General features: G+C 45.4%; 1 protein-coding gene across 2 annotated transcripts in view; it reads right to left on the reverse strand.

Moving 5' to 3' along the window:
• kifc3 (kinesin family member C3) overlaps positions 1-24,886 on the reverse strand; it is a 34,254-nt gene that overhangs the window by 4,783 nt on the left and 4,585 nt on the right. The window contains exons 1-15 of one of the 2 annotated variants that reach the window (XM_061067564.1): positions 20,038-20,157; positions 10,515-10,635; positions 8,978-9,120; positions 8,040-8,205; positions 7,551-7,615; positions 7,002-7,067; positions 6,536-6,670; positions 4,910-5,170; positions 3,649-3,822; positions 2,003-2,150; positions 1,772-1,902; positions 1,577-1,688; positions 1,177-1,358; positions 905-1,009; positions 677-807 (exon numbers count right to left, since the gene is read on the reverse strand). In XM_061067564.1, coding sequence (XP_060923547.1) covers positions 677-807; positions 905-1,009; positions 1,177-1,358; positions 1,577-1,688; positions 1,772-1,902; positions 2,003-2,150; positions 3,649-3,822; positions 4,910-5,170; positions 6,536-6,670; positions 7,002-7,067; positions 7,551-7,615; positions 8,040-8,205; positions 8,978-9,120; positions 10,515-10,635; positions 20,038-20,142 — 2,045 coding nt within the window. In that variant the 5' untranslated portion in view covers positions 20,143-20,157. Of the gene's footprint in view, positions 1-676; positions 808-904; positions 1,010-1,176; positions 1,359-1,576; positions 1,689-1,771; positions 1,903-2,002; positions 2,151-3,648; positions 3,823-4,909; positions 5,171-6,517; positions 6,671-7,001; positions 7,068-7,550; positions 7,616-8,039; positions 8,206-8,977; positions 9,121-10,514; positions 10,636-20,037; positions 20,158-24,886 lie in introns of those variants that run through there. The other variant, XM_061067565.1, reaches the window with a different exon arrangement.

Genomic DNA, 24,886 nt, shown 5'->3' on the forward strand with positions numbered 1-24,886 from the left:
ATGAAACAAAATTATATTTCCTCTGATGTAAAAGTAACTCGACATCGCTGTGAACACTACAGCACCCCCGTGTGGCTGTAATGTTCACTACACCCTGTAGAAAGACCTTAGGGAAATGTTACATCATTCTAAAGAGTTTTGTACAGTGACCATGTGGGGACCTTTCCCACTAACCTGTGACTACAATAACAAAGCTTTATTTTCCGAGTCTGTAATTTTATCATAATTTCTTTATAGTGACTGAAAAATTAATGCTTTCCTTATAATTTGAAATAAAATGTTACTTTCTAGAGAATCACAGACCTGCAAAATTATTGTCGACTCTTAATCTGGATTACAGACTGGGAGGTGTTCAGGACTGCAACTGAAGTGAGTAAATAAGAAGTAAATAGTGAGTAAATATATATTGTTTTTTTATTATTACTATTGTTTTTCTTATGTGTGGTGTATTTATTGTGTTTTTATGTTTCTATGTTCATTGTATGCACCAATAACCAAAGCAAATTCCAGGTAGGTGTAAACCTACTTGGCAATAAATACCTTCTGATTCTGATTCTGATTAATGACGTCAGAGTTATTATGGTTCATCCTCAGGGGAACAAGAAGCTCATTTTATCACCGTAGCCGATCAGGTCTTCAGATCTAAACTCAGACTGGAGATCAGCTGTTCTCTCACCGCAGCGTCTCGTTGTAGATCTCCACCAGGCCCACGCTGATCTTGTACTCCCAGTCCGGAGCTTTCTCCGTCACCTCGGAGAAGAGCAGGCGCAGCGCCCGCTGGTTGATGCCGGGGTCGTTCACCACGCCCTGAAACACACGCCCGGTTTAATTCAAGAGACGACAGAGACAATTATCTGGTGGAAGAAACAAGAAGTGTCGGTGGTAACGAACTGAAACCTCCTACCTCCATGGTGTAGGTCTTCCCGGAGCCGGTCTGTCCGTAGGCGAAGATGCAGACGTTAAAGCCGTCGATACAGGAAGTGACCAGAGACTGCACTTCCTGAAACACCTGATGGACCAATCAGAGAGAAGAAACACGTGAGAGGAATCTACACCATCCGCAGATCCTGGACGAGACAAGTATGAAGCCGACTAAACGAATGAGTCGCTTCTCAGGTCTAAAATCTGTCGGCTGCTGAACGGATTCATCTCTTCACTTCCTGTGATGTCACTCACCTCCGCCTGCGTGGACCGAGGAGGGAAAACTTTGTCCAGTTCAAACGTCATCATCTTGCCCTTGCTGGAGAGGTAGAGCACGGCGTCGTCGTCCGAGTCGAAGCTCAACATGGTTTTGGCGTCGGCGGCGTCCTGCTCCTCCTGACTGACCGGGCGCACGCGGCAGAAAACACGGATGTTGCCTAGGAAACGGACGAGAAGATTCCAGTTCCACAATTAAGACCAAAACAAAACCTTGGAAATGTTTTGTTATATCATTTCACCATTTAAAATCTTTTAAATCTCTGCATGTTTCTGATCATCAAATCATACAAAACCCTTTGAACCTCTTCATCAGATTTACGTTTCACCTGTTTCAGTCACCATCACCATGACGACCAACAGGGTTTTGTTTTCTGACCTTTGAGTCGAACCAGCTCGTTGTGACACTTCTTCCTCAGGTTCATCTCCCGCTTGTATTTGCGCAGCAGGTCCTGGTTGGTGCTGCTCACCTCGCTGATCACCTGACAGATCTGACACACACACACCATCATGTCAGCAACATCCAGAGGTCGTTGACGGTAACCATGGTAACCGGGTTCTCCTCCTCACTCACCTCCTGCTTGGCCTCGGTGATGGCCTTGTCCAGCATGAAGGGAAACTCCTGCACCTGCCGCTTCAGACAGTTGTAGTCGCAGGTGAGAGTCCTGAGAGCCGGCTGCAGACTGAGCAGGTTCATACGCACTCCTGACGCACAACAACACAAACACATCCGTCAGTCCAACACACACACACACACACACACACACACAGGGGGAGAGAGGCACCACACAGGAAGCAGCCTGACCTGCCAGGTTCTCGTGCACGGCCTTCATCTCGCTCTCGGCTCGGATGAACGCCTCCTCGATCACCCGGTTCTTCTCCTCCTCCAGGTTCTGCATCTCCACCTCCAGCTGACCCTGCGCTCGCTCCATCTCGCCCTCGTACACCAGGATCTGACGGACGGAGCAGACGCTTAGACTCGATGAGCGGAGACGAGCGGCAGCGGCGGGACGATGCTGACGCTCAGCTCCGTCCAGACAGAGTTCACATGGTTATACAGGAACCAGCGGAGAACATCCAGATACAAGTCATCAATTAGATAGAAGATTGTATTCCGTAAAACACCTCTTGAATAATATCAATATATGATAATACAAACTTGTAAACGTCCTGAAGCTGAACAGCAAATAAAAACTTACATGGCAACACAAACACTAAACTATGTTCTGCTAAACTCACACTACAGGAGGAACTGGTCTAAACCTGAGCTGAGGTGCGAGCTCAGGTACGTGGGGGGGTGGGGGGGGGCACTGGGAGGGGTTCATGTCACAGACTGAGAGCTCAAGGTGCCACCACTAAACAACCAATCAGGAGCAAGCTGTCAATCATGAGGTCTCAGCCCATTTTTATAATATTTCATAAAACCAAACTCATCAGAAAAATAAACACTTGAACATGGAGAAGCAGGATCCATGAACTATACTGCAGCCAGCCACCAGGGGGCGAACAGGACACGTTACTTTAGGGAGCCGTCATGTTGTCCATCTTTATTTCCTGAGCTTGAAATCGAGACGTGATGGTCAGAGTGTTATGACCCCCTGACATGTAAATATATTATTAATATGGATTTTACATCTGAGCTGAAAACTCAAAAGCATAAAAGACAGGTTTGATTCTGGCAAAGATAAATATACAAATTCTAAAGTTGTATAAGAAAGTGTCGAGTTACAAAATTAACAAAGTTTGTTACAATTATCAACAAGATACATTTGTCTTCTAATATCTGCTCACGTAAGAAATATAAATCCCTCATTCTGAGTTTGTTTTGCAGGTTTGTAACTTGAGCTCTCGGTTAGAAGGAGGGTGGGGGGGGGGGCTCTCGCTGTGACCTCTGAACCTAGGTTTTGTCACAGAGAGGGGGCGGGGCCAACCTTTGACAACCTGCGAACCTCCTCACTGTTTCCTCCGCCGATGGCGAGGAGGCTGCAGAGACGACCTCGATCGGCGAGCAGCTGCAGGACGCACGCAGAGAGGACAAGGTTAACTGGGGAGGGGGGGGGGGCAGGGGGCGGGGCTCCGTTTATCTGCTTATCTTCATCCCATTGGTTCATTGTGACCAAAACACTCTGTCTCGATGCGAAGCTAGGCTAACAGTCCCTCCATCATTCTTTCAGTCATTATGCTAAGCTAGGCTAACAGTCCCTCCATCATTCTTTCAGTCATTATGCTAAGCTAGGCTAACAGTCCACCCTCATTCTGAGTCATTATGCTAAGCTAGGCTAACAGTGGCCCTTGCCTCATACAGGCTAATTGTCTGTTTATTAAAACTCACAGATCTAGCGGAGTCACAGAAACTCTGACTCAAAGTGGCTTCATGCAGGATCCAGGTGTGATCCTGGTTCCGTGGTTGTGAACAGGAAGTGGAACAGGAAGTGGAACAGCGGCTGTTACCTGCGTCCTGAGCTGAGCGCAGGTCCTCTGCGACTCGTGCAGCTGCGTCTCCAGCTCCCGCAGCAGCTGCCTCTGGAGAGAGAGCTGCTCCTGCAGGGCGGCGTTCTTCTTCTGCGTCTCCACCAGAGCTTTCTGCGAGTCGGCCGACTCCACCTCCACCGTCTGAGTCACGTACTGAGGAACACACACAACACAACTGATTAGATCTCAACACAATCAGGGAACCATTGTTAAATCACTGGACTGGAGTGTGGGTCCAGACATCTAGTAGCTCCGGGTTTGGTCTCCACCAGAGAAGCTGCTTCTCATCCATCTGTAGCTCTTTGCTGAAGGACAGAGGCTGTTTCCAGGTTTTATAAAGAAATCCTCAAACCTGCAGATGTGGAATTTGTTATTTTTCTCCTGACACAGAAAGATTTTTACAAACTGTTTTCCGTCTGTGCATGTAAACTAGAAAGGAATCGTGTAATGTTGGGATTTCCAACTTTTTAACTATAGGTTGTGTCTGACAGAATTCCAACCAAATAAAGATAGAAGTAGTTTTAGCTAGATATTATGCTTCATACAAATGATTATAATAACTGTTGCTGCTTAGTGTTAATAATGAATCCTTCACTTGTTTTTCATTTCTAACTTCTGATATTAAAAGCGTAACTCCCTCAGATTCAACATCATATAAAGTTCCAGGAGCTGTCTGATAAACTTCTGGAGGTCGGACAGAGAGACTTTGTTGACTTCATTTGTGACATTCTTTGGTTTCGAGGATCCGAATGTTTACAGTCAGGTTTTGTTTTGATATCGCTGAAACATAATATTCTTTGCTTCGCTGGACAACAATTTTGCCCCACATTGCATCTGTGGCTCAAGGACTTTCTTGAAGTAAACAGGTTGCCTAGCAACTATAGCGTCATTGGGAGTGTCTCCCTGTTCTACTTCCGTATTCCAAAAGCCAGGAGGATGGATTACGCCTGCGCACTTCCGAGGAGGAGGAACGAAGATCTGCTGTTATAAAATAGACAGATGCCGGATGTTCAGCGCGCTTTAATACGACTAACGTACTGGAAGCTCATTGCTTTGCTGTAACCTGTTCATTGTTTCCTAAATAAATTCTTGATTGAACAAACCGAATTCAGCTCATCTTCTCTTAAATAATAAAAGAACACGTTTTTAACAGTAATCACAACACACATTATCTAGATGATCAGGTAATGATGTGAACAGAAGGTGTCCATGTCTCCCGCTGACCCGTCGGTGACCTCACCTTGACCCTAGAGGGCGCTGCAGCCTGTCTGGCCGTCTCCTGCTCGCACTCGTGCAGCCGCTGAGCCAGTTTCCTCTCGGCCTCGTCCTGCCGCTGCCGCGACTCCTCCAGCTGCCGGGTGGAGTCGTCCAGCTGCCGGTGCAGCGCCTCCACCCGGGAGCTCTTCTCCAGCAGCTCTCGCTCCAGCTCGGCCAGGCGCCGCTCCCGCTGCCGGCCCTGGTTCTCCCAGCGAGACACCTCCCGCCGCAGGGAGGCTGCGTCCTGCACAACACACAGACATTCAATCAATCAATCAAATTTTATTTGTATAGCCCACATTCACAAATCACACTTCGTCTCATAAGGCTTTAACATGGTGTGACATCCTCTGTTCTTAACCCTCAACAAGAGTCAGGACAAACTACTAAAAACCCTTTTAACAGGTGAAGATATGTAGAAACCTCAGAGAGACACATGTGAGGATCCGTCTCCCAGGACGGACAGAAGTGCAACAGATGTCAAGTGTAAGAAAACATCATCAATTCATAAAGAACCTTTCAAGAGACCCAAGGACGCTTTCCATGTGTCAGTGGGGACAAAAAGACAGCAGTGTGTGTACCTGTGTGTAGTTTGTGAACCTGTGTGTATACACAACTGGCTCTAAAGGGTACTATGTGTACCTGTGTGTAGTTTTGGTACCTGGCTGTGTGTAGTGTGTGTACCTGGCTGTTGGGTCAGTGTGTGTACCTGTGTGTAGTTTGTGTACCTGGCTGTGTGTAGTGTGTGTACCTGGCTGTGGGGGCAGTGTGTGTACCTGTGTGTAGTGTGTGTACCTGTGTGTATACACAACTGGCTCTAAAGGGTACTATGTGTACCTGTGTGTAGTTTTGGTACCTGGCTGTGTGTAGTGTGTGTACCTGGCTGTTGGGTCAGTGTGTGTACCTGTGTGTAGTTTGTGTACCTGGCTGTGTGTAGTGTGTGTACCTGGCTGTGGGGGCAGTGTGTGTACCTGTGTGTAGTGTGTGTACCTGTGTGTAGTTGTGTACCTGGCTGTAGGGGCAGTGTGTGTACCTGTGTGTAGTGTGTGTACCTGTGTGTAGTTGTGTACCTGGCTGTGTGTAGTGTGTGTACCTGGCTGTGGGGGCAGTGTGTGTACCTGTGTGTAGTGTGTGTACCTGTGTGTAGTTGTGTACCTGGCTGTGGGGGCAGTGTGTGTACCTGTGTGCAGTGTGTGAACCTGTGTGTACCTGTGTGTAGTTGTGAACCTGGCTGTGGGGGCAGTGTGTGTACCCGTGTGTAGTTGTGTACCTGGCTGTAGGGGCAGTGTGTGTACCTGTGTGTAGTGTGTGTACCTGTGTGTAGTGTGTGTACCTGGCTGTGGGGTCAGTGTGTGTACCTGTGTGAAGTTGTGTACCTGTGTGTAGTTGTGTACCTGGCTGTGGGGGCAGTGTGTGAACCTGTGTGTACCTGTGTGTAGTGTGTGTACCTGTGTGTAGTGTGTGTACCTGGCTGTAGGGGCAGTGTGTGTACCTGTGTGTAGTGTGTGTACCTGTGTGTAGTTGTGTACCTGGCTGTGGGGGCAGTGTGTGTACCTGTGTGTAGTGTGTGTACCTGTGTGTAGTTGTGTACCTGTGTGTAGTTGTGTACCTGGCTGCAGCTGCAGGTCTCGGCTGCAGCGTCCAGCTTCTGAAGCTCTGAGCTCCTCCATGACTTCAGCTCCTGCTTCAGACGCTCGTTCTCCACCTCCAGCAGCTGGAGCTGCTTCTCCAGGTCCGTCGCCCCCTGCAGGCCCGGAGGACACAGACACACAAACCATGCTTACATATCCCTTTGTAAGATTGTAAGATTCTCTTTACGTTTACATCATCGTTCAAACAGAGTTACACACATTTTTTAAGGTTGCTGTGAGGTTCCCAAAAATATAGACAGACAAATGTGTGTGTGTGTGTGTGTGTGTGTGTGTGTGTGTGTGTGTGTGTGTGTGTGTGTGTGTGTGTGTGTGTGTGTGTGTGTGTGTGTGTGTGTGTGTGTGTGTGTGTGTGTGTGTGTGTGTGTGTGAGAGACTGTTATTTTCCCCAGGGCTCCTCAGGAATGCGGTCAGGCAGGGTCTCACCAGCTCTGAGCGAAGTCTCTCCACCTCCTGAGTCTGATCCAACAGCTTCTTCTCCAGCTCCTCCACCTGCAAACACATCGGGATTAAATCACTGCTCTCCACACGAGACAGTTTCTCATTCTACGATTTCTTGTTTTTCGTTATTCAGGTTCTCATTGTGTCGGTTCCCTGGTTTCAGTCCGACAAAGGAAGATCCGAATACCTCAAAATGATTTAACTTTCACCTAAATCTGCACTTTGTTTGATAGAATAAAGAAAGCAGATCAGTCTGTTCACAGTGAAACACTGAAGCTCATCAGACAAACTGAATGAAACCTGAAGAGCAGCAGCAGCGGCTCGGTGAAGTGACACTAATAAAACAAAACTGTCAAAGTGTCAAACAGGTTCTTACGTCAGATTTAAACAAACACGACACAGTGAGAGAATTAAACTGTCCTGAGGGATCCAGTGACAGTTGTCTGTTCATCACCGTCCAATCAGCTGCTGAGAGTTTGATTGAATGTGAACAAATGCAGATAGAAAATGTGAAGATGTTTCCTGTAGACGTACCTGTGTGCGCAGCCGAATAACCAGCTGCTCTTCTTGACGGCTGAAACAATCTGAAGGTTGTTCACCTACACAAAACACACACAAACACACAAACACACACACCATATTGATTTCCCACTTGTTTTGATGAAGTACATCTTTGAGTCCAAGTGACAACTGGTAAAAATCTGAACAATTCCCACGAGGCAGACTCAAGATATTACAGCGACCTTCAACGACCCAAATCATTTGCCCCAAATTTGTAGAAACTCCTTCTGCGTTACAACAATAAGACGGATAAACATTAATCCTCCAGCCACTAGGTGTCAGCTTCTAATCTGTGTTTAATAAACACCGGACTGTTTGAATTTAGGATCATGAAGAACAAGTTCATTATACAAACAACTGTTACAGGAGGATTTGACTCATGTGAACGATTCAGACCGATTTCACAAACTGGATTTTATAAACCATCTCCTCCTGCAGCCGTGACATCACCTCTGCTCTCACCGTTCAGAAGCTCCTCCTGCGACTCCTGGACTCCTCCCACAGTCCCGCCTCCTCCACACGCCTTCTCCTGGACGCTCTGCTGCTGCAGCTGCTGGACGAGCAGGTGACGAGTGACTTCTTCAGAGCGAAGACGAGACTGAAACTCACACACTTTGTCCTGTAGAGTCTGAACACACACAGACACACAAACACACAAACACAAACACACACACAGAGCAACATGAATGAGCCGTGTCGTACGTTCAGCCACGTGAAGCTGAGGAGCTGCTTCTAAGAGCAGGAAGCTTCTTCTAACCTAAAGATCAGTGAGACTGAGGAGGAGGACGGAGACTAAAGAGCAAAAGGAAACGAAGGAGGAAAGAAGGAGGAGGAGTCACGGCTCCGAGGAGCAGCAGCAGAGACTATGAAGCTGTTTTCAGACATGAACTGAAGTCTGGACGTGTTCCTGTTCTGAAGGTTCTGACAACACTGATCTTTCCCTAGGTGTTGCTGCACAGGTGAAACACTAACTACACAAAATGTCAAGACACAATTTTCCTTGAGTTCATCTCTGAAAACAGCCTAGAAAGCAGAGTGAATATGTTTACGTGGGCAGGAGTCCACCAGCAGGACCAGGTGACCTTCTGCAGCGTGGAGACAGAACAACACAGCACCATGAGAGGAGGAGAAACCAGGAGTGAGCAGGTGGACGGAGACGGAGACGAGGACGGAGACGAGGACGGAGACGCTCTCACTCCTGATCACCCAGCTTTTAAATCAACACTGAGAATTCAATCAATAAAACACAGATGTTCCAGTTGTGAAGAGGTCGAGTTCCTCTGAGGTCTAAACACCAGTGGAACCTCATCATGGACACAAGCCGCGAGTCAATACTGTCCCCACCCACCCACCCACCGACAGACACGCCCCCTACTGGACACACCCGCCCTCTGCGTTACCTGGATGAGCAGCTGCTGGCTGGGTGCGCTTGTTTCGCTCAGCTCTGCGGTCAGAGAGGGGCGCTGTGAGAAGGTGGCGTTGGGCAGAGAGAGGAAGGAGTTGTCGTCTTCACCATCACTCATCAGGAAGTCCAGTGAGCTCGCTACGGAAACACAGGAGGGACAAACTGTTGAGATGACAAGAAGAACGGTCACATCGGTCAGTTTCTTTCAGGTGCTGGAGCTGCTGATAAAAACTGAGACTCCAGGAAGGGCCTCAATTAGGCCCCGGGTGAGACCCTCAGGTGAGACCCCCGGATAAGGCAGCAGGAAACCGAAGGAACAACGTCTCTGACTCAATCAAATAAATTGTAAATTTGCACAGAAACGTTTGTCATCAATTGTATTTTTGTTGGTGAAACCAGTTCAACCTGTGGAAACAGTCCAATCAACATGTAGTTAATCTATAATCTGATTAATGACGTTTTTCTACGCACAAAAAAACAGATTTTAACTTATTTTTCTCACATCAGATGTCGTCCCTCCGTTTCTCCTGAAGACCACAGAAACCAGTCGGACCTGATACCAGCTGATAACGTCCACTGACACATTAACCTACTCACATGTGTGTCTTTGCAAGTGTGTGTGTGTGTGTGTGTGTTTGTGTGTGTGTGTGTGTGTGTGTGGGTGGTCACACGTTTTCCTAAGTGAACAAGGCCTCCAATCTTATCGAGCTGAGAACAATCTGCACTCTGTGGGAACAATCTTGAGCATTAATCAGACTTAACACAACCACACGTGGACTGAGGAGAAACCTGCTCTGTTACAAACCAGGTCTCTGACAGATTAGAAAACAGGATTAGACACAAACACAGAAAACGCTGCGTGTTTACATTTTCTGGGCGACACACAAACACACACACGCTCAGGGCTACTGCTGACTGACATTGTGTTGTGTTGCTGCTTGTACGTTTCCAGGCGACGTTCTGTTTGACTGAGCGTCCAAAACCAAAGACACAACAAACGATTTCAAACAATTAAATCAATTATCAATAAAACGGCAGATCAAATTTTTATCAGTTCTAAACTGCTTTTGTTTTTAGATTGTTACAAACTTTATTTAACAAGGACACAAAGGACAAAAGTGGAGAAATGACACAAAAAACTAGGAGAAACGCACACACACACACACACACTGACACACACACACACACACTCTCTCTCTCTGACAATAGCTGCAGTGTGGAGCGGAGCCGTCCTCTCCCGGGACGTAAGACGATCGGCTGAGAGACAGACGGGACATGAACACATGAATAAATGAAAAGTGGCGTTGGAGCTCACCTCTGACGGTTTGCACTGTCGCACACACTCTGCTCCCCCGCTCTGTCTGCCTGACCCGCTCCATTCATTACAAGTACGAGACACACATGCACACACACACACACACACCCCCTATCTCTCTCTCTCTCTCTCTCACACACACACACTCCTGTCATGACAAAAATGCAGCCATGCTGGTGTTTCTCTTCTCCTCCTCCACAGCAGACGTCAGACTCACCGTCCAATGAGAGGTCTTTCTTCCAGAGCTCCTGCAGGCAGGGGGCGTGGCCGAGGTCCCAGGTCTTTCTTGTTCCGAACATGACCGACGGACCGAGCAGAGCACTGGACCGCTGGACCGGCTGAAACACACACACACACACACACACACACACACACACACACACACACACACACACACAGACACACACAGGTTCAGTGAAGCTGTCAACATCGAAGCAGCTGAATGGGCTGTGATCAGCTCCTGTTCTTTCAAAATAAAAACAGCTGAATTGACTGATCAGCTCCTGTTCTTTCAAAATAAAAGCAGCTGAATTGAATGTGATCAGCTCCTGCTCCTTCAAAGTAAAAGCAGCTGAATTGACTGATCAGCTCCTGCTTTTTCAAAATAAAAGCAGCTGAATTGATTGTGATCAGCTCCTGTTCTATCAAAATAAAAGCAGCTGAATTGACTGTGATCAGCTCCTGTTCTATCAAAATAAAAGCAGCTGAATTGACTGTGATCAGCTCCTGTTCTATCAAAATAAAAGCAGCTGAATTGACTGTGATCAGCTCCTGTTCTTTCAAAATAAAAGCAGCTGAATTGACTGTGATCAGCTCCTGTTTGCACTGTGACACTGAAGGAAACGTCCTAATAGATTCTACATGAGGTTCAGCTCTCTCTGATTTCTCTGAAGATTAATGGAGGTTTGTAGATGACATCAGAGGTGATGACATCAGAGAGGATGACATCAGAGATGATGACATCATAAGGAGGACAAGGTTTGTCACGTTTGTTTTGAAGAAGCTTAATCTCCTGGATCGGATCCGAGTGATGTCACAACCGCCGATCAAATACAAAATCACCTTCAGGCACCTTCACATCCCCAGCTACCCCCCCCCCACTCAGTCCTGCTGCTCCGGCCCTGCCTGAAAGACAGGTGAGACAGAGACACCCGTCCCGACTGACCAATCAGAGGACAGCCTCTAAACGAGCGTCCCCTCCTCGCTGCTTCGTCCTTACCCGTCCTCGTCCACCGCGAGGTGTCCTGTGATGGACGTGGCGCTCTCGGTCCAGCCAGCTCTTGTTGATCAGAGTTCCCACCCAGCCCAGCATGCTGCCGCCCCCCCGCTCACATCCTCACGTCTCTAGCGGTCCCGTTCACACACGGTCGGCGCCCGACTGCCCGGGTCCAGGTGGAGCTGCTGAGCAGAGCTTCCGGCTCCGCCCACACGCTGACCAGCAGTCAGTTAACCTACCTGCAGTCTCCTCCGTGGATCAGAACCAGGATTACAAACCTCTGACCTGGGACCTGCTGCTGAGGGAGACTGTAATCTGTTAATCCTCGGGACAGATGGTCTCGTTAACCCTGGACTGACGGGACAACACACAGGTGTCGTCCCAGTGACCATCAGGGGACACGGAGACGCTCCTGAAGGACAGAGATCACGTTCCTTCACTCACTGATGAGCTCAGGCCTCAAACTGATCGGACGAGTGTAAAGGCTCTTATATACTACTACGTGTCCGTTTCTCGGAGAGGTCTCAGCGGGGGGCAAAGACTCTTTTTGATTTTTACTTCTCCGTCAGTCTACGTCGGAAAAAATTCACCGCCAAACCCATAGGTGGCGCAACGGAAGACGAGCTCAGAGAGGCCTACCCCATTTGGGAAGAAGAAGTCCACGTGTCTCTGTTGACATGTTAGCTCCTCCCACACACTGAACCATGGCAACTAACAGAACTAAATAAAGTGACACCCAGCGGGTCAAGATGCTGATGTAATCGTTTCTTAGCGCAGCGGTTCCCCGGTCTTGTTTCCGAACTGTGTTGCTGATTCCACAGCTTGAATCTGCTTGAGGCTACATGTAGCTAGCTAGCTCCCCTCCCAGCTAGCTCCCCCCCAGCTTCCACACACAGTCAGCAGGGACTCCCGACACTAACTACTACTACCCAGTGTTTGCTTCTAACCTGACGGTATTATAGAAACAGTGTCATGATAGAAGTGGAATTAAAGTCGTGACGGCGGGGTTATGCACTGTTACCACCACAGTTAGCATGGCGGCTAGCCTAGCCCGCTAGCCTAGCCTGCTAGCGCCGTTTTGAAAGCTCGTTCTAACCGCCTGTGACCGTGCACACATGCCCTCAGTGCTCTAACGAGCCACCGTCAGCCGGACAACTCGCCTGGCTTAACACACACGTCACATTAATCGTAGAATCGTAGTTGTGTATGTGTTTATTGTGAATCAGGAAGTTACAGGTCCGGAAATGACGTCGAACAGAAATGACGTCGTACGGAAATGACGTCATACGGAAATGATGTCGTTCGCGGACCAATCACAGCCAAGAGATGTCCGTGGGCTCTCCCACACAACACGGAGAAGTTAGAAAAATCAGACCTGTACGAAAAGCTGTCCGAAGCACTCGGAGAGGGCGTTTCACGACGGATAGGGCGGTCTTATCTGTCCGTTTTACAAAATACGCTCAAGCATAAATTGGCCTTAAGGCTCTACAGAGGGTGGTGAAGTCTGCTCAGCACATCATCAGGACGGAGCTGCCGTGCATGGAGGACCTCTACACCCAGCGGTGCAGGAGGAAGAGCAACCGGATTATTAAAGACCCCCATCACCCGCAGCGTCCGGGCCGGCAGCACCAGGCTCAGAGACAGTTTCATCCCCCCCGCCATGAGACTTTTAAACTCCTCTGAACTGCAATAACGCCACCAAACCAGCACCCTGGAATATTTGCATATTTGCACCAGCACCGTAATAAGCATATTTGAATATTTCCACTACTGCGCAAGTTGAACTATTGTTTTATTTTTCTCTTCATCTGTAAAGATATATATTTTAGATAAATATATTTTATTTTCTATTTTAAATTTTTTATATTCAATTTTAATCTATTTTATCGATATTCTATTTTATTTTATACTATTTCTATTTTTTTTTTTTTGGTTAAAATGACTGAGCATTGCTTAAAGAGAGCCTGTGACCCAAGTATTTAATTGCTAGCGACTGCTTCATGTTATCTCTGTGCATTTGACAATAAAAATCTTGAATCTTGAAATAAAGATGGACGACATGACGGGTCCCAAGAGGGAAGCCAAAGTGTCTCTGTCGCCCCCTGGTGGCTGGCTGCAGTATGGGTCATAAACTGTGACTTGTGTTTTTTTGAGCAACATCTAGTGACTTTTATGTGTTTAATCTAGGGTTGCAAAGGGGTGGAAAGTGTCCGGTAAATTTCCGGAAACTTTCCATGGGAAGTTTAGCTCAGGAATTTTGGGAATTTTGAAAAAAAAAAAAAAAATACGCAAATTAAACGCTGAGCAATAAAAACATCATTCAAAACTCTATTTTAAAGATGTATGGAAGCAGCACACGCTGCAGGTTGAGTTTCAAGCCTCCACTGGTCATTCTTCCATCACATGCACAGATAACTCCCAGCATGCTTCACTCTACAGCAGGGCTACTGAGGCCTGCTATAGAGTGAAGGACTAGTCAGGTAAGTTTCCATGATATTACTGGGAAAATATATTAGCATGCTGATTGAGGATTGTTCATCTGTTCATCTAGACTATTTCCATTCATTTATCCATCAATTGTCAAATATGTTCACAGACGATTCCAATTGTTTGGCTAACTATTTATATCTCTGGCATTGCATTAGTGTTTTTTACAAACTTTTTTCTCATCTTATTCTACAGAACAATGTCATGTGCACTCTCTCATGTGTGGAGACATTTCACCCCATCCAATTAAATAAATTACCCACAACATTTCCAGTTTATTCCCGTTTATTCCCGTTAATTCCCGTGGAAAGTTTCCAACTTTGAATATTCCCGGAATTTTGCAACCCTAGTTTAATCTTAAGTGATGATGAGCTGCGAGACTCTAAAATGATTTAGTCTCAAATCAGCACTTCAGGATAAGAGGGTAACACACACACACAAGCACACACACACACACACACACACAAAGTGGGGATTACATTTTCAAGGATGGACTAAGACGCTCGTGCACACTATACAGGCACAGAAGATGAAAGTCTTATTAATGTTGACAGCACTGCACACAACCACACACACACACACTGAGACGACTCTCAGCATGTTGTGTGTCTGTGTGTAGTCAGCAGTTGTGTACTTTGAGATTCAGCTCAGTTGGTTTTTCTCCAGCTGTGAATCTGTAACACGTGTTTTTCCCACTCTTGTTTCCTGGCAGTGAAGCAGCAGAGCCACACGCTGCCGTCTGACACCTTCACACCTTCACACATCTGAAAACACTGACTCTGGATCAGTTTCAGTCTGACACAAACACACACACACCCAGCAGTGTTTCCACCTTCAGCTCTAAAAATAGTGTTTAATGATCTCATCTTCTCTGTTCTTTACTAAAAAGACATTTGCTTTTCCTTCATTCGCTCTTGTGCAGACATGATGTCCTGTTGTGTCTTTAACCTGATTCTAACCCTTTACTTCTTAACTCTTCTGGATGAATGAATTCGTCTGTATCACTTTTTCTAGTCTTTATGACCAATCGAAGCTGTTTACAGAACAGATTTGTCACACACACATTCATACAGAGCCTCTATGTGCAGCACTTTCTCTATCACACGTCCATCACACAGCTGCAAGGGGCACTCAGAGTCCAGTACCTTGCCCAAGGACACTTTGGCAGACAGAATGAAGGAGACTGTAGCTGTGGGGATCCAACAACCCAGGTGTTTATAAAGATCAGCTCTAATTGTGAGTAGGGTTGCAAAATTCCGGGAATATTCAAAGTTGGAAACTTTCCATGGGAATTAACGGGAATTAACGGGAATATACGGGAATTAACGGGAATATACCGGAATATACGGGAATTAACGGGAATTAACGGGAATAAACTGGAAATGTTGTGGGTAATTTATACTAACTGTATTTACCTTGTCATATACAGACATAAATATAAACATTTTGTTTTGTCATAAGCTGATTTGAGCCCTGAGGAAACTTTGGGCACTTGACTATATGCTTCTGCATCGTTGTGTCATTCTTAACATAGGTCTTTGCACAGTATTTGCAAATGTACACAGCCTTTCCTTCTACATTGGATGAGGTGAAATGTCTCCACACATGAGAGAGTGCACGTGGCATTGTTCTGTAGATAAGATAAGTTTTTATTGCTCAGCGTTTAATTTGCGTATTTTTTTTTTTTTCAAAATTCCCAAAATTCCCGAGTTAAACTTCCCATGGAAACTTTCCGGAAATTTACCGGAAACTTTCCGCCCCTTTGCAACCCTAATTGTGAGTGATTCAAAAAGAGTAGAGGAGCAGAATCTCTTGTGATGCTCCTCAACGCTGCCGGGCGGATCCACCGTGATTCAGTAAAGAGTCTAAACTGAACGGATGTCAAATCAGTGTGTCGAGCTCTGAGCGCTGTTAGGGACCGACTGCTGCAGCCTGGTTTCTGAATGGAGAAGCAGATCATGAGGCTGGTGAAGATGAAAACCTCTAGCAGACACACAGTCATGAAAATATAAATAATGGATAGAAATAGAATTCTTTGATGCATCGACAATCGAATCGTAGAATTCGGGTTGTGAGATTCCACCAAAGGATCGACCTGCTGAGCCACAGCGTGTTGGTGTTGAAATAAAAATCATTATTATTAGCTACATGCTGATAAATCACTGAAGATAATATCAAATCTACAACCACACACACACACATCCACCCTCCTCCTCCTCCTCCTCCTCATCCTTTAAACTAGGTCAAATCAGCTCCTGTTCTTCTCCATGTGCTCACAGGCAAAACCTGTCTGCGCACACACACACACACACACACACACACAGACACACAATGTGTTTACTACGACTGAACCTCTGCCTTCATGTCTGTGATTCTGCTGCCTTTCCTTGTCACACACGACCTGGATATCGGACATTTGAACACATCAGACTGGACAGAGACTGATTCGTAGAAAAATAATCAATAGTTTCAGTCTGTTAAGATTTTCAGGTGATGAGCACACGCACAGATACGCACACACACACTGATGCAGCTAAAAATACCTGAGTGTAGCTCCGCCCACTGCACACCTGCAGTGAGAGGACAGGAGGAGACCCCCCGTCTCTGCCGTCCAATCACAACCTTTCCTTTGTCCTGCAGCTGCACATGTAAATGTACCGGCTCAGACGTTAACACTCAAGTTTTCTTCATTATTCTTTGAAAAAAATAAAATGATAAAGCAGCTTCACGGAGCTGAAGGTGACGATTCTACCAAAGGTGTCAAAGCATAAAATATACACAATTGTGAATATTTATTGTCGAGTCACTGATTCTGTTTGAAAAACGACTGGAACAATGAATCAGCTGTAAAATATCTGCAGCTCCTTTCAGCTCTGAACAGAATCCAGTGATTTCTGAGCTCTGGGAGAACGTCACTGAGAGAGAAGCCTCTGCGTCTCGGAGGAAATCATTTCAGTCTGAGAATGAGACGTGTGTTGAAAATCACTGAGCAAAATTAAAAACCCACAGCAGACGTTAACACGCAGGAAAATCAGACTGAAGGAAAACGCAGCTGAGCAGCGGCCGTCCGACAACAGACACACAACACAAGACACACAACACACGACACTCTGTATCAGGTTACAACCAGACGTCTGTCTCCCCCACCACCGCTCCGTCTCTATTCAACATGTCCTCTCATCCTCCCTGTCCTCCGTCCTCCATCTTTCTCTCCGGCCGCCCGGGTCTTACCTCCCTCCCTCTGGCCTCCACATCATCGCTGCATCTTCCTCCTCCTCCTCCTCCTCACCACTGCAGCTTCACAGCGACCGACACACAGCAGCAGGATCAGTGTCACCCGCCGACCCCCTCAACACACACACACACACACACACACACACAGCTTCCTCCCTCTGTTTCCCTAGCAACAACACAGCAGCATCACACCTCCTCAGGCCACGCCTCCTCCTCCCTCCTCCCGATAAATATTTCAGACTCAACTGAAGCGCGATGAGCTGCTCCTCCCCCCGCCTGAAATATTCAACAGCCCACTGTGTGTGTGCGTGTGTGTGTGTGTGTGTGTGTGTGTGTGTGTGTGTGTGTGTGTGTGTGTGTGTGTGTGTGTGTGTGTGTAGACTACAACGGAGCTGTAACTGTGATGATATAAAATCAGCTCAGTTAAAGGTTTTAATGATGTGTTATGATCCCGTTTTAATTTTAGGTCGTAAATGTAATCTCTTGTTTTTGTGTCTCAGTCATCAGAGCAGCTACAGAGACTCCAGTTGAATTTAAGACTTTAAAACATGCAGATGATTCACAGATTAATAAATCTTCAGTCAGGTAAAGTTTTGTGGAGACGTCCCAAACAAAAAAAAGACAAATCCAATTGAATCTACACAAGTTAATACTTTAAGACTTTCTAATCACCCGTGGTCACTGTGTCTTCTAGCTTTCTGTGTTTATTCTGTGCTCCTGTTAGATCTGAATGTGGATCAACAAAACGGGATCTGATTTGATATCATCTCCATTAGAATCTGTATTAAAAAAAAAGCTTCAAACAGATTTAAATAAAATTGCGTTATCCTTCAGTGATCCTGTGAGTCCCTCAGTAAAATCGTTTTAATGCTGTAATATTAAACTACAATTACTAAATAATACTTAAAACCAAATCAGATATTTAAAAAATGTATATTACACTTCTCTAGACCAAACCCTATTGTCCTCTTAAAGTGAATTAGTCTACGATGACGTCTTGAGTTTCTTTTGTTTAAACAATAAAACATAGACAGAGACAGAACTACAGTCTTGTTACGTCTCCACCAACCAATCATAACAGTTTACATCCACATCTGCACAGATTCAAAAATAAGTGTCTGTAAGACTTTGGAGGAATATAATCAAATGGCGTCACATGTCATTTTTCATAATTAGTGCATGAAGTTTTCAGTTATGGCCGAAAACCTGTTTGGTGAGGCCACAGTGACCTTGTGTTTTGAGCTTTGACGCCACATCTGTGTAGAAGTTCATCACCGCGCAACTGAGATGTTGTTTCCAGGAGAACATGAAGTTATAAATATTATAACACAACATTTATTACGACCCAACTTGAATATTTCAACGAAAGGGTCTAGATTACAGTTTTAGGAGATTATGAGGATGCAGAACATGACAGTGAACTTTGTCCCGTCAGAGCGACCACAGCTCAGCTGCAGATTATCGTCATCATCAGAAGATGAATCTGTGGTTACATAACCGACCCAGAACAGCGTCCACGCGTAGCCAGGCAGAGGCCCGCAGGATTCCAGACATTAATGACTTTACATCCTGTGATCTGAGGCTGAAGAAGGAAACACCAGGAGCTGCTGAGGAGCTCTGACCTGATGTTAGACCCTGAAGGGAAGAGCTGAGAAGATTGTCTCAGCTCTTCAGGATCCTGATTTCAGGAAGTCAGCGTCACATGACGGACACAGTCTGACTCTGACCTCCTGCTTTATGTTGGGAGGAACCACGACACCGTCCAGATGCTCAAACCCGCGCACGCCATCGACCAGAGCCTCATCACACTCATCATCAGCTTCATCAAGAACCTTTTCAAATCTGAAAGTTTGAACCAAGCTTTGAGTTTGATCTGTTAGTTTTGGTTTCACATTGTAATTTAGGCTGCGTCTACAAATACTTGACACTGAATGGTTTGTAGACTGCGTATTGTCAGTTGGGGGGGGTAGCAGTCTTTCAGTTTGATTAGAGAATTATTAATTCAGTTGCCATGGTAATATCATTATGGTATTTCTACCAGCATGAGCACTTTCAGGCACAGTACTCCACAATACTACAGTTCTCTACAGTAATACAGTACTGCAGTACTCCACAATACTGCAGTTCTCTACAGTAGTACAGTACTGCAGTACTCCACAATACAGTACTGCAGTACTCCACAATACTACAGTTATCTACAGTAATACAGTACTGCAGTACTCCACAATACTATAGTTCTCTACAGTAATACAGTACTACAGTACTCCACAGTACTCTACAATACAGTACTGCAGTACTCCACAAAACTACAGTTATCTACAGTAATACAGTACCGCAGTACTCCACAGTACTCTACAGTAATACAGTACTACAATACCTCACACTAGTTCAAATGCTCCAAATAAACGTCCTCGTGGTTTAATCATTACATCGTCAGGGGTGAACACTGCAGCTGCTTCCTCTTCTTTTTCTTCTTCTATTGTTGAATTCTGTCTCTACTTCCTGTGATTGGTCCAAAAGTCCAAACTAATCAACTGAGTGTTTCCACTGCAAACCAACAGAACCTGGTTCAGTTTGATCCAGACCCAGAACTCCTCTTCTGCTCTGAGGAACCTTTCACATCTGATGTTCAGGTTCAGACTGAACTGAAGAGTCTGAAGCTCTGAAACAAACAATGTTTTCTAAAAGGCTTTGATATCTGACATGACACCAGATCACAGGAGTTTCCACTAACAACTTCTTACTTCAGTGATTTATTCTCCTCTCTTTCCCTCCTTTGTGGTTTTTAACCTGGTCTCCTCACCTGAACTTGTGTCCTGTTGACGAGGACGTTACGCATGCCTCCTCCTCGCCTCCTCTTCCCTTCAGCTCTGAGGCTCCTCTGTCCTCGGTGGTCCACCTTCTTCATGGCGTTGTCTCCTGGACCCGGAGTCCTGGGCACGCTGCAGAGCTCAGCATCGCCCCCGTCCTGCAGAGGAGCTTCCTGCTCCGCAGCCTCGGAGCTCCGGTCCGGCTCCACAGCCTTGTTGCGGCCCTTGAAGAGGCTGTGGAGGGTCAGAACCGCCAGGGTGCACAGGACGTACATGCCCCTGTCCCTCGGCTCCAGCTCACCTGCTGTTCAGCTCAGACTCAGAGTTTTGGTTTCATCCTGATCCAGAGGGAGCCAGACGGAGTCCCAGTGAGCGGCTCCAGACATCTCCTGAAGAACCAGGTCTCTGTGTTCTTGTCCAAACGATTCCTCCCGGCTGAACAGAGCTCATCAGCTCCGTTTTAATCTGCCGTTGTGTTTGTATAATCCTCTCACTCTCTCCGTCTCACCTGCTTCCCCTCTGCCCTGGATCCCGCCCTCTCACGCTGGACGTCACATTTCCAGAGAACTGATAAGGACCTCCGCACCCTGGCTGCAGTCACGTCCTCAGTGACTCTCAGGTAACCTGAACCTGGAGGAGGCAGCTTCAGTGTCTCAGTGAAACTCGACACAATCCACAAAGAGTCTGAACTGCTTCTGCTCGACTCTGAAGCTGCTGCATCAGTAACTTTCAATCCTCTGAATTAATAGATTATCAAAAAATCAACGTCAACCAGAACAAACAGATCTGACTTTCAATCACAAAACTTCTCTCCAAGAAAAACTGCTCACACGCCTTCCAAAAAAATCTGGACAAGAAAAACAAGTTGGGATAAAAATGTAATGATGCGGAACAACGTCAGAATCCAGAGATCAGTTTCTGTACAGATCAAGTGACCAAATAACAAGGAAATAAAACTGCATATTTGTTCCAAACTTTTAAAGTTTTTATCCTGACATAGAAGAGAAGTAAAAATCCAGATCCTCCGTCAGCTTTTCCTCCATGTTGGTTTCAGCACAGAGATCCTGCAGAGTTTCTGTCCTCCCTCTGTTTGGTTCGTTAGTTCGTTAGAAGCCGTTAGCGAGTCGTGAGCTGAGTTTATTCCTGATTGGACGAGCATCAGGTCCGGATCAGTCCGAGCATCGAGCTGTGAAAACCGCTCGGACTCCGTTATCCTGTGAGAGTGGAGCGGATTAAAGCTGCGACAGGTCGAATCTTCACCTCCATCACACTGAGTGACTGACGGAGAGAGAGAGAGAGAGAGAGAGAGAGGGAGCAAACCCTCTGTGTGCACCTCTCTCGCCCACCCGTCCCCCCCGCCCTGTCCCGGGACCATCTGTTGTTGCTGCACGATGAAACTCACCCGGCCTCGGCCTCATGATGATGATGTAACAGCAGGTCTTCAGCTCTGTACACGAAGCTTCTCACATTTACTTCAATTACATTTAATTTCAATAACTTCCAGATAAATAACTAAAATCTATTTTATTTATTTATTTTCAGTTTGATCATTATTTTACACCATAAAAAAAATACTGCACCATATAATTTTACTTTCAGTGCATTGGATTATGTTAATATCTTAATATCTTCTGCAGTATAGATTTTCCTCTAGTGTCCATGAAGGTATATTTTCTTCCTGTGATGTTATTTAATATCTCTAAAATTGCACAACATAAGCTTAAAAGTGATGTTCGTCAATATACGACAAATGACAAATTATAAAAATACTGAATAGTAATAAAAATGTGTAAAAGATATTGATCCACAATGTTTCTAAATATAGAAACAGGAACTCCTCTACCACGACTCTCATCAACACATACTTTAGATCGATTTAAATACGATCATGAAAAACAATCCACACCAGTGAGTTATGATAAGAAGGAAGTTTCAGATTTGCTTGAGCTGAAACTGATCACGACGACTCAGGGCGTCTCCAGAGGTCCCGACTGTAAAAAGGCTTTTTACAGTTTTAAAACTATTTTTAAGAGTCGTCCTTGTTGCTCAGCGTCCTGGAAACCTCGATGACCTTGTCCTGTAGAGGTGACGGAGCAAGGCATGCTGGGAGCTGCCAGTCCGAGTCCCAGCCTGTGAACTGTGCCTGGCTGCAGTGGGATCAGGACCTCACTGTATATAGAGGCGACCCGTCCCCGAAACCTACTGTACACAGAGCAGAGACTGTTTCTGGAACAATAGAGGACGAGTCCAGTCCACTGAGCACGTTCAGCGTCCTAATGAGGGAGGACGGGTCCCAGCAGGAAACTCTCAGTTCTACCAACAGGACAGAGCGCCAGGGTCACATGACCGAGACTTCAAACACTCACATGAGGTCACAGCTCTGAACGAGAAAGATCCAGAAAGACCGAAAGTTTAGAGAAACTTTTGATGCGGTTCATTGAACAGGGAAGAAGTTTGTTTGGATACTTTTGTCCCAGAATGTGTGTTTTGTGTATTTAAAGTTGGTTTCATGAGGGATTGTTGAGCTCTGTGTGACATTCTAGTTTGTTTCCATCTCCATCTGTGAAGGTGAAGGAGCTGCAATAAGCTGATATTCACCAGTGTGTTGTATAAATAAATCAAAGGCCTAATCTAGAATAAATTCCATCTGTGTAATATCCAATCAGAAAGATTGAATAAAACAAACAGAGACTCATTGGCGACGCCCTCTTCTCAAACTGTTTGATTCAACAGAAGCACAGATTTCTTTTAATCCGTTTAAAATATACGCGAAACAAAAAGTTGATATTTTTCGTCGTCCACACTTCACAACATGAACTCAAGGACTCAAACTCTTCTTACAGGAAGAAACTCTGTCACCATGGATACGAGTGGTGACCTGCCAACTCCATCAAACATTAACCAATAAAGAAATAAGATAGTGTTCCAGAGAATGTGAACAACAGTTTTATCAGATGAGACTCTGACATTAAATCTCATCTAAATGAGGAAACAGACAATAAGCACAGAGGGGATGTGAAGGTCACTTGGCCCGAGGTGTGTGTGTGTGTGTATGGGTGTGTGTGTGTGTGTGTGTTGTGGGGGCTCAGGTGTGTTAGTGGCTTTAAGAAGCTCAGACTCTCCCTGATTAAAGCAGATTAGTGAAAACATCTTCCTCTCTTTATTAAGTGGTTTAATATAAATGTTCAGAGTCTCAACTCAGCGTCCAGGTAACTATAGACAACAATGACCATCGATTAACAGTTGATTTTTACAAACAGCTGCTTTGGTTTTCTTGTAAAGAGGAGATGGGTGGATGACATGACGCATGATTTTTCTGTAATTAAGTGTGAATATTTATTTAGATGCATTTAACCACTTAAACAACACATGGATGTGATGCATATTATGGTACTTTGTATTAAACTTATGATTTTGTATGAAATATCTGTTATGTTTTGATTATATTTTAAGGTGAATACGGAAAATGTCCTGCGGTGTGACCGTAACATAGGTGAAGCATTAAACTTACATATTAACAAAATAAACCAGAAATATCTGGAGCAGGTAATAACTGCTTTGGCATTATATTGCATATAATGACTTAATTAATATTAGGTTTTAATATGCACAAAACTAGTATATTAGTATTAACAGCAAAATAACTTCCGTAACACAAATGCTGTCCTGTGGCGTGACATGGAAAATCAGATTTTTGAAACTGCAGTTACATGGACAACTATAAGGGCCCTTAGCTTATCCCACTACCAGGAAGCCCCCCAGATGTTGGAATGTACTGTGTATGTTGAAAGGTGACTGTTAACCCCTGATTAATTTCATAAATTTCACTCTTTCTGTCAGACAATGAATGTGTCATTTGTTGAGAGTCCTGTAGTTTGACGGCTGTAGTTAAAAATTTGTAAAAAAAAATTTGTAAAAATTATATTGATTGTCTTAATACTCTTTGTCTCGACTGAATTCACTGCAGCTGCATGGAAACAGAGGGAGAGAGACAGATTCCCAAAATCCCAAAATGCACTGCACACGCCCAGTTCAGATCCTATTTTAGGAGCAAATTACAGAGTGAGAGACTGAGTGGAAACACACACAAACATGCATTAGGGTTGTGACGCGACTTCAGTCAACTAAAGAGAGAAAGCAAAAGAGGAGAAGAAAACAGCTGACGGAGAAGGAAACAATTCAGCTGAGAAGGGGGCTGCCGTCAGTCTCCTCCTCCCTTTCCTGCTCTCTCTCTCTCTGTCTCTCTCTGGAAGCAGAGGGAAAATGTTAGTCTCCTTACAGTTAAAAACAACTATGACACTGTCCTGTGCAGAGCAATGGGTCCAGATGTGAGGCAGATGTGTTGCGAGCAGGAAGCTGTAAAAGACGTCTGAGGATCCAGATGTTTACTACTGTTTCAAACACAGAAATACAACCTCATCACCTCCTCTAATCTCCTCGATTTTAAATACGAGGCCTCATTAACTTCACCGAGGTATTTCAAATATATTTCAAGTTTTAATGATACAATAATAGATTTGAAAATGCTGACAATCCTAAGCATCAGAGTAAATTAAGCTGTATTAAAATCGTAATGTTATGTAAAAACATATCTTTAAATATGTCTATTATTATATTACATAACAGAGCAGCATCCAGACGCCCTGTGGCATCATGGGAGATCTGACTCCACAGCTCCACCTGCTGGACTTTTGTGGATCAGTCAAAGAATCTGGTTTTAAAACTCACATACACATAACAGAGACGGTCCCAGCTGACACACACACCCACACACCCACACACACACACCTCTGCATTCTCATGGATAATTTTCACATGTGACACATCACATCATGTGAAAAG

Source organism: Limanda limanda, chromosome 3 (genome assembly GCF_963576545.1).
Source record: "Limanda limanda chromosome 3, fLimLim1.1, whole genome shotgun sequence".
Taxonomy (NCBI): Eukaryota; Metazoa; Chordata; class Actinopteri; order Pleuronectiformes; family Pleuronectidae; genus Limanda; species Limanda limanda.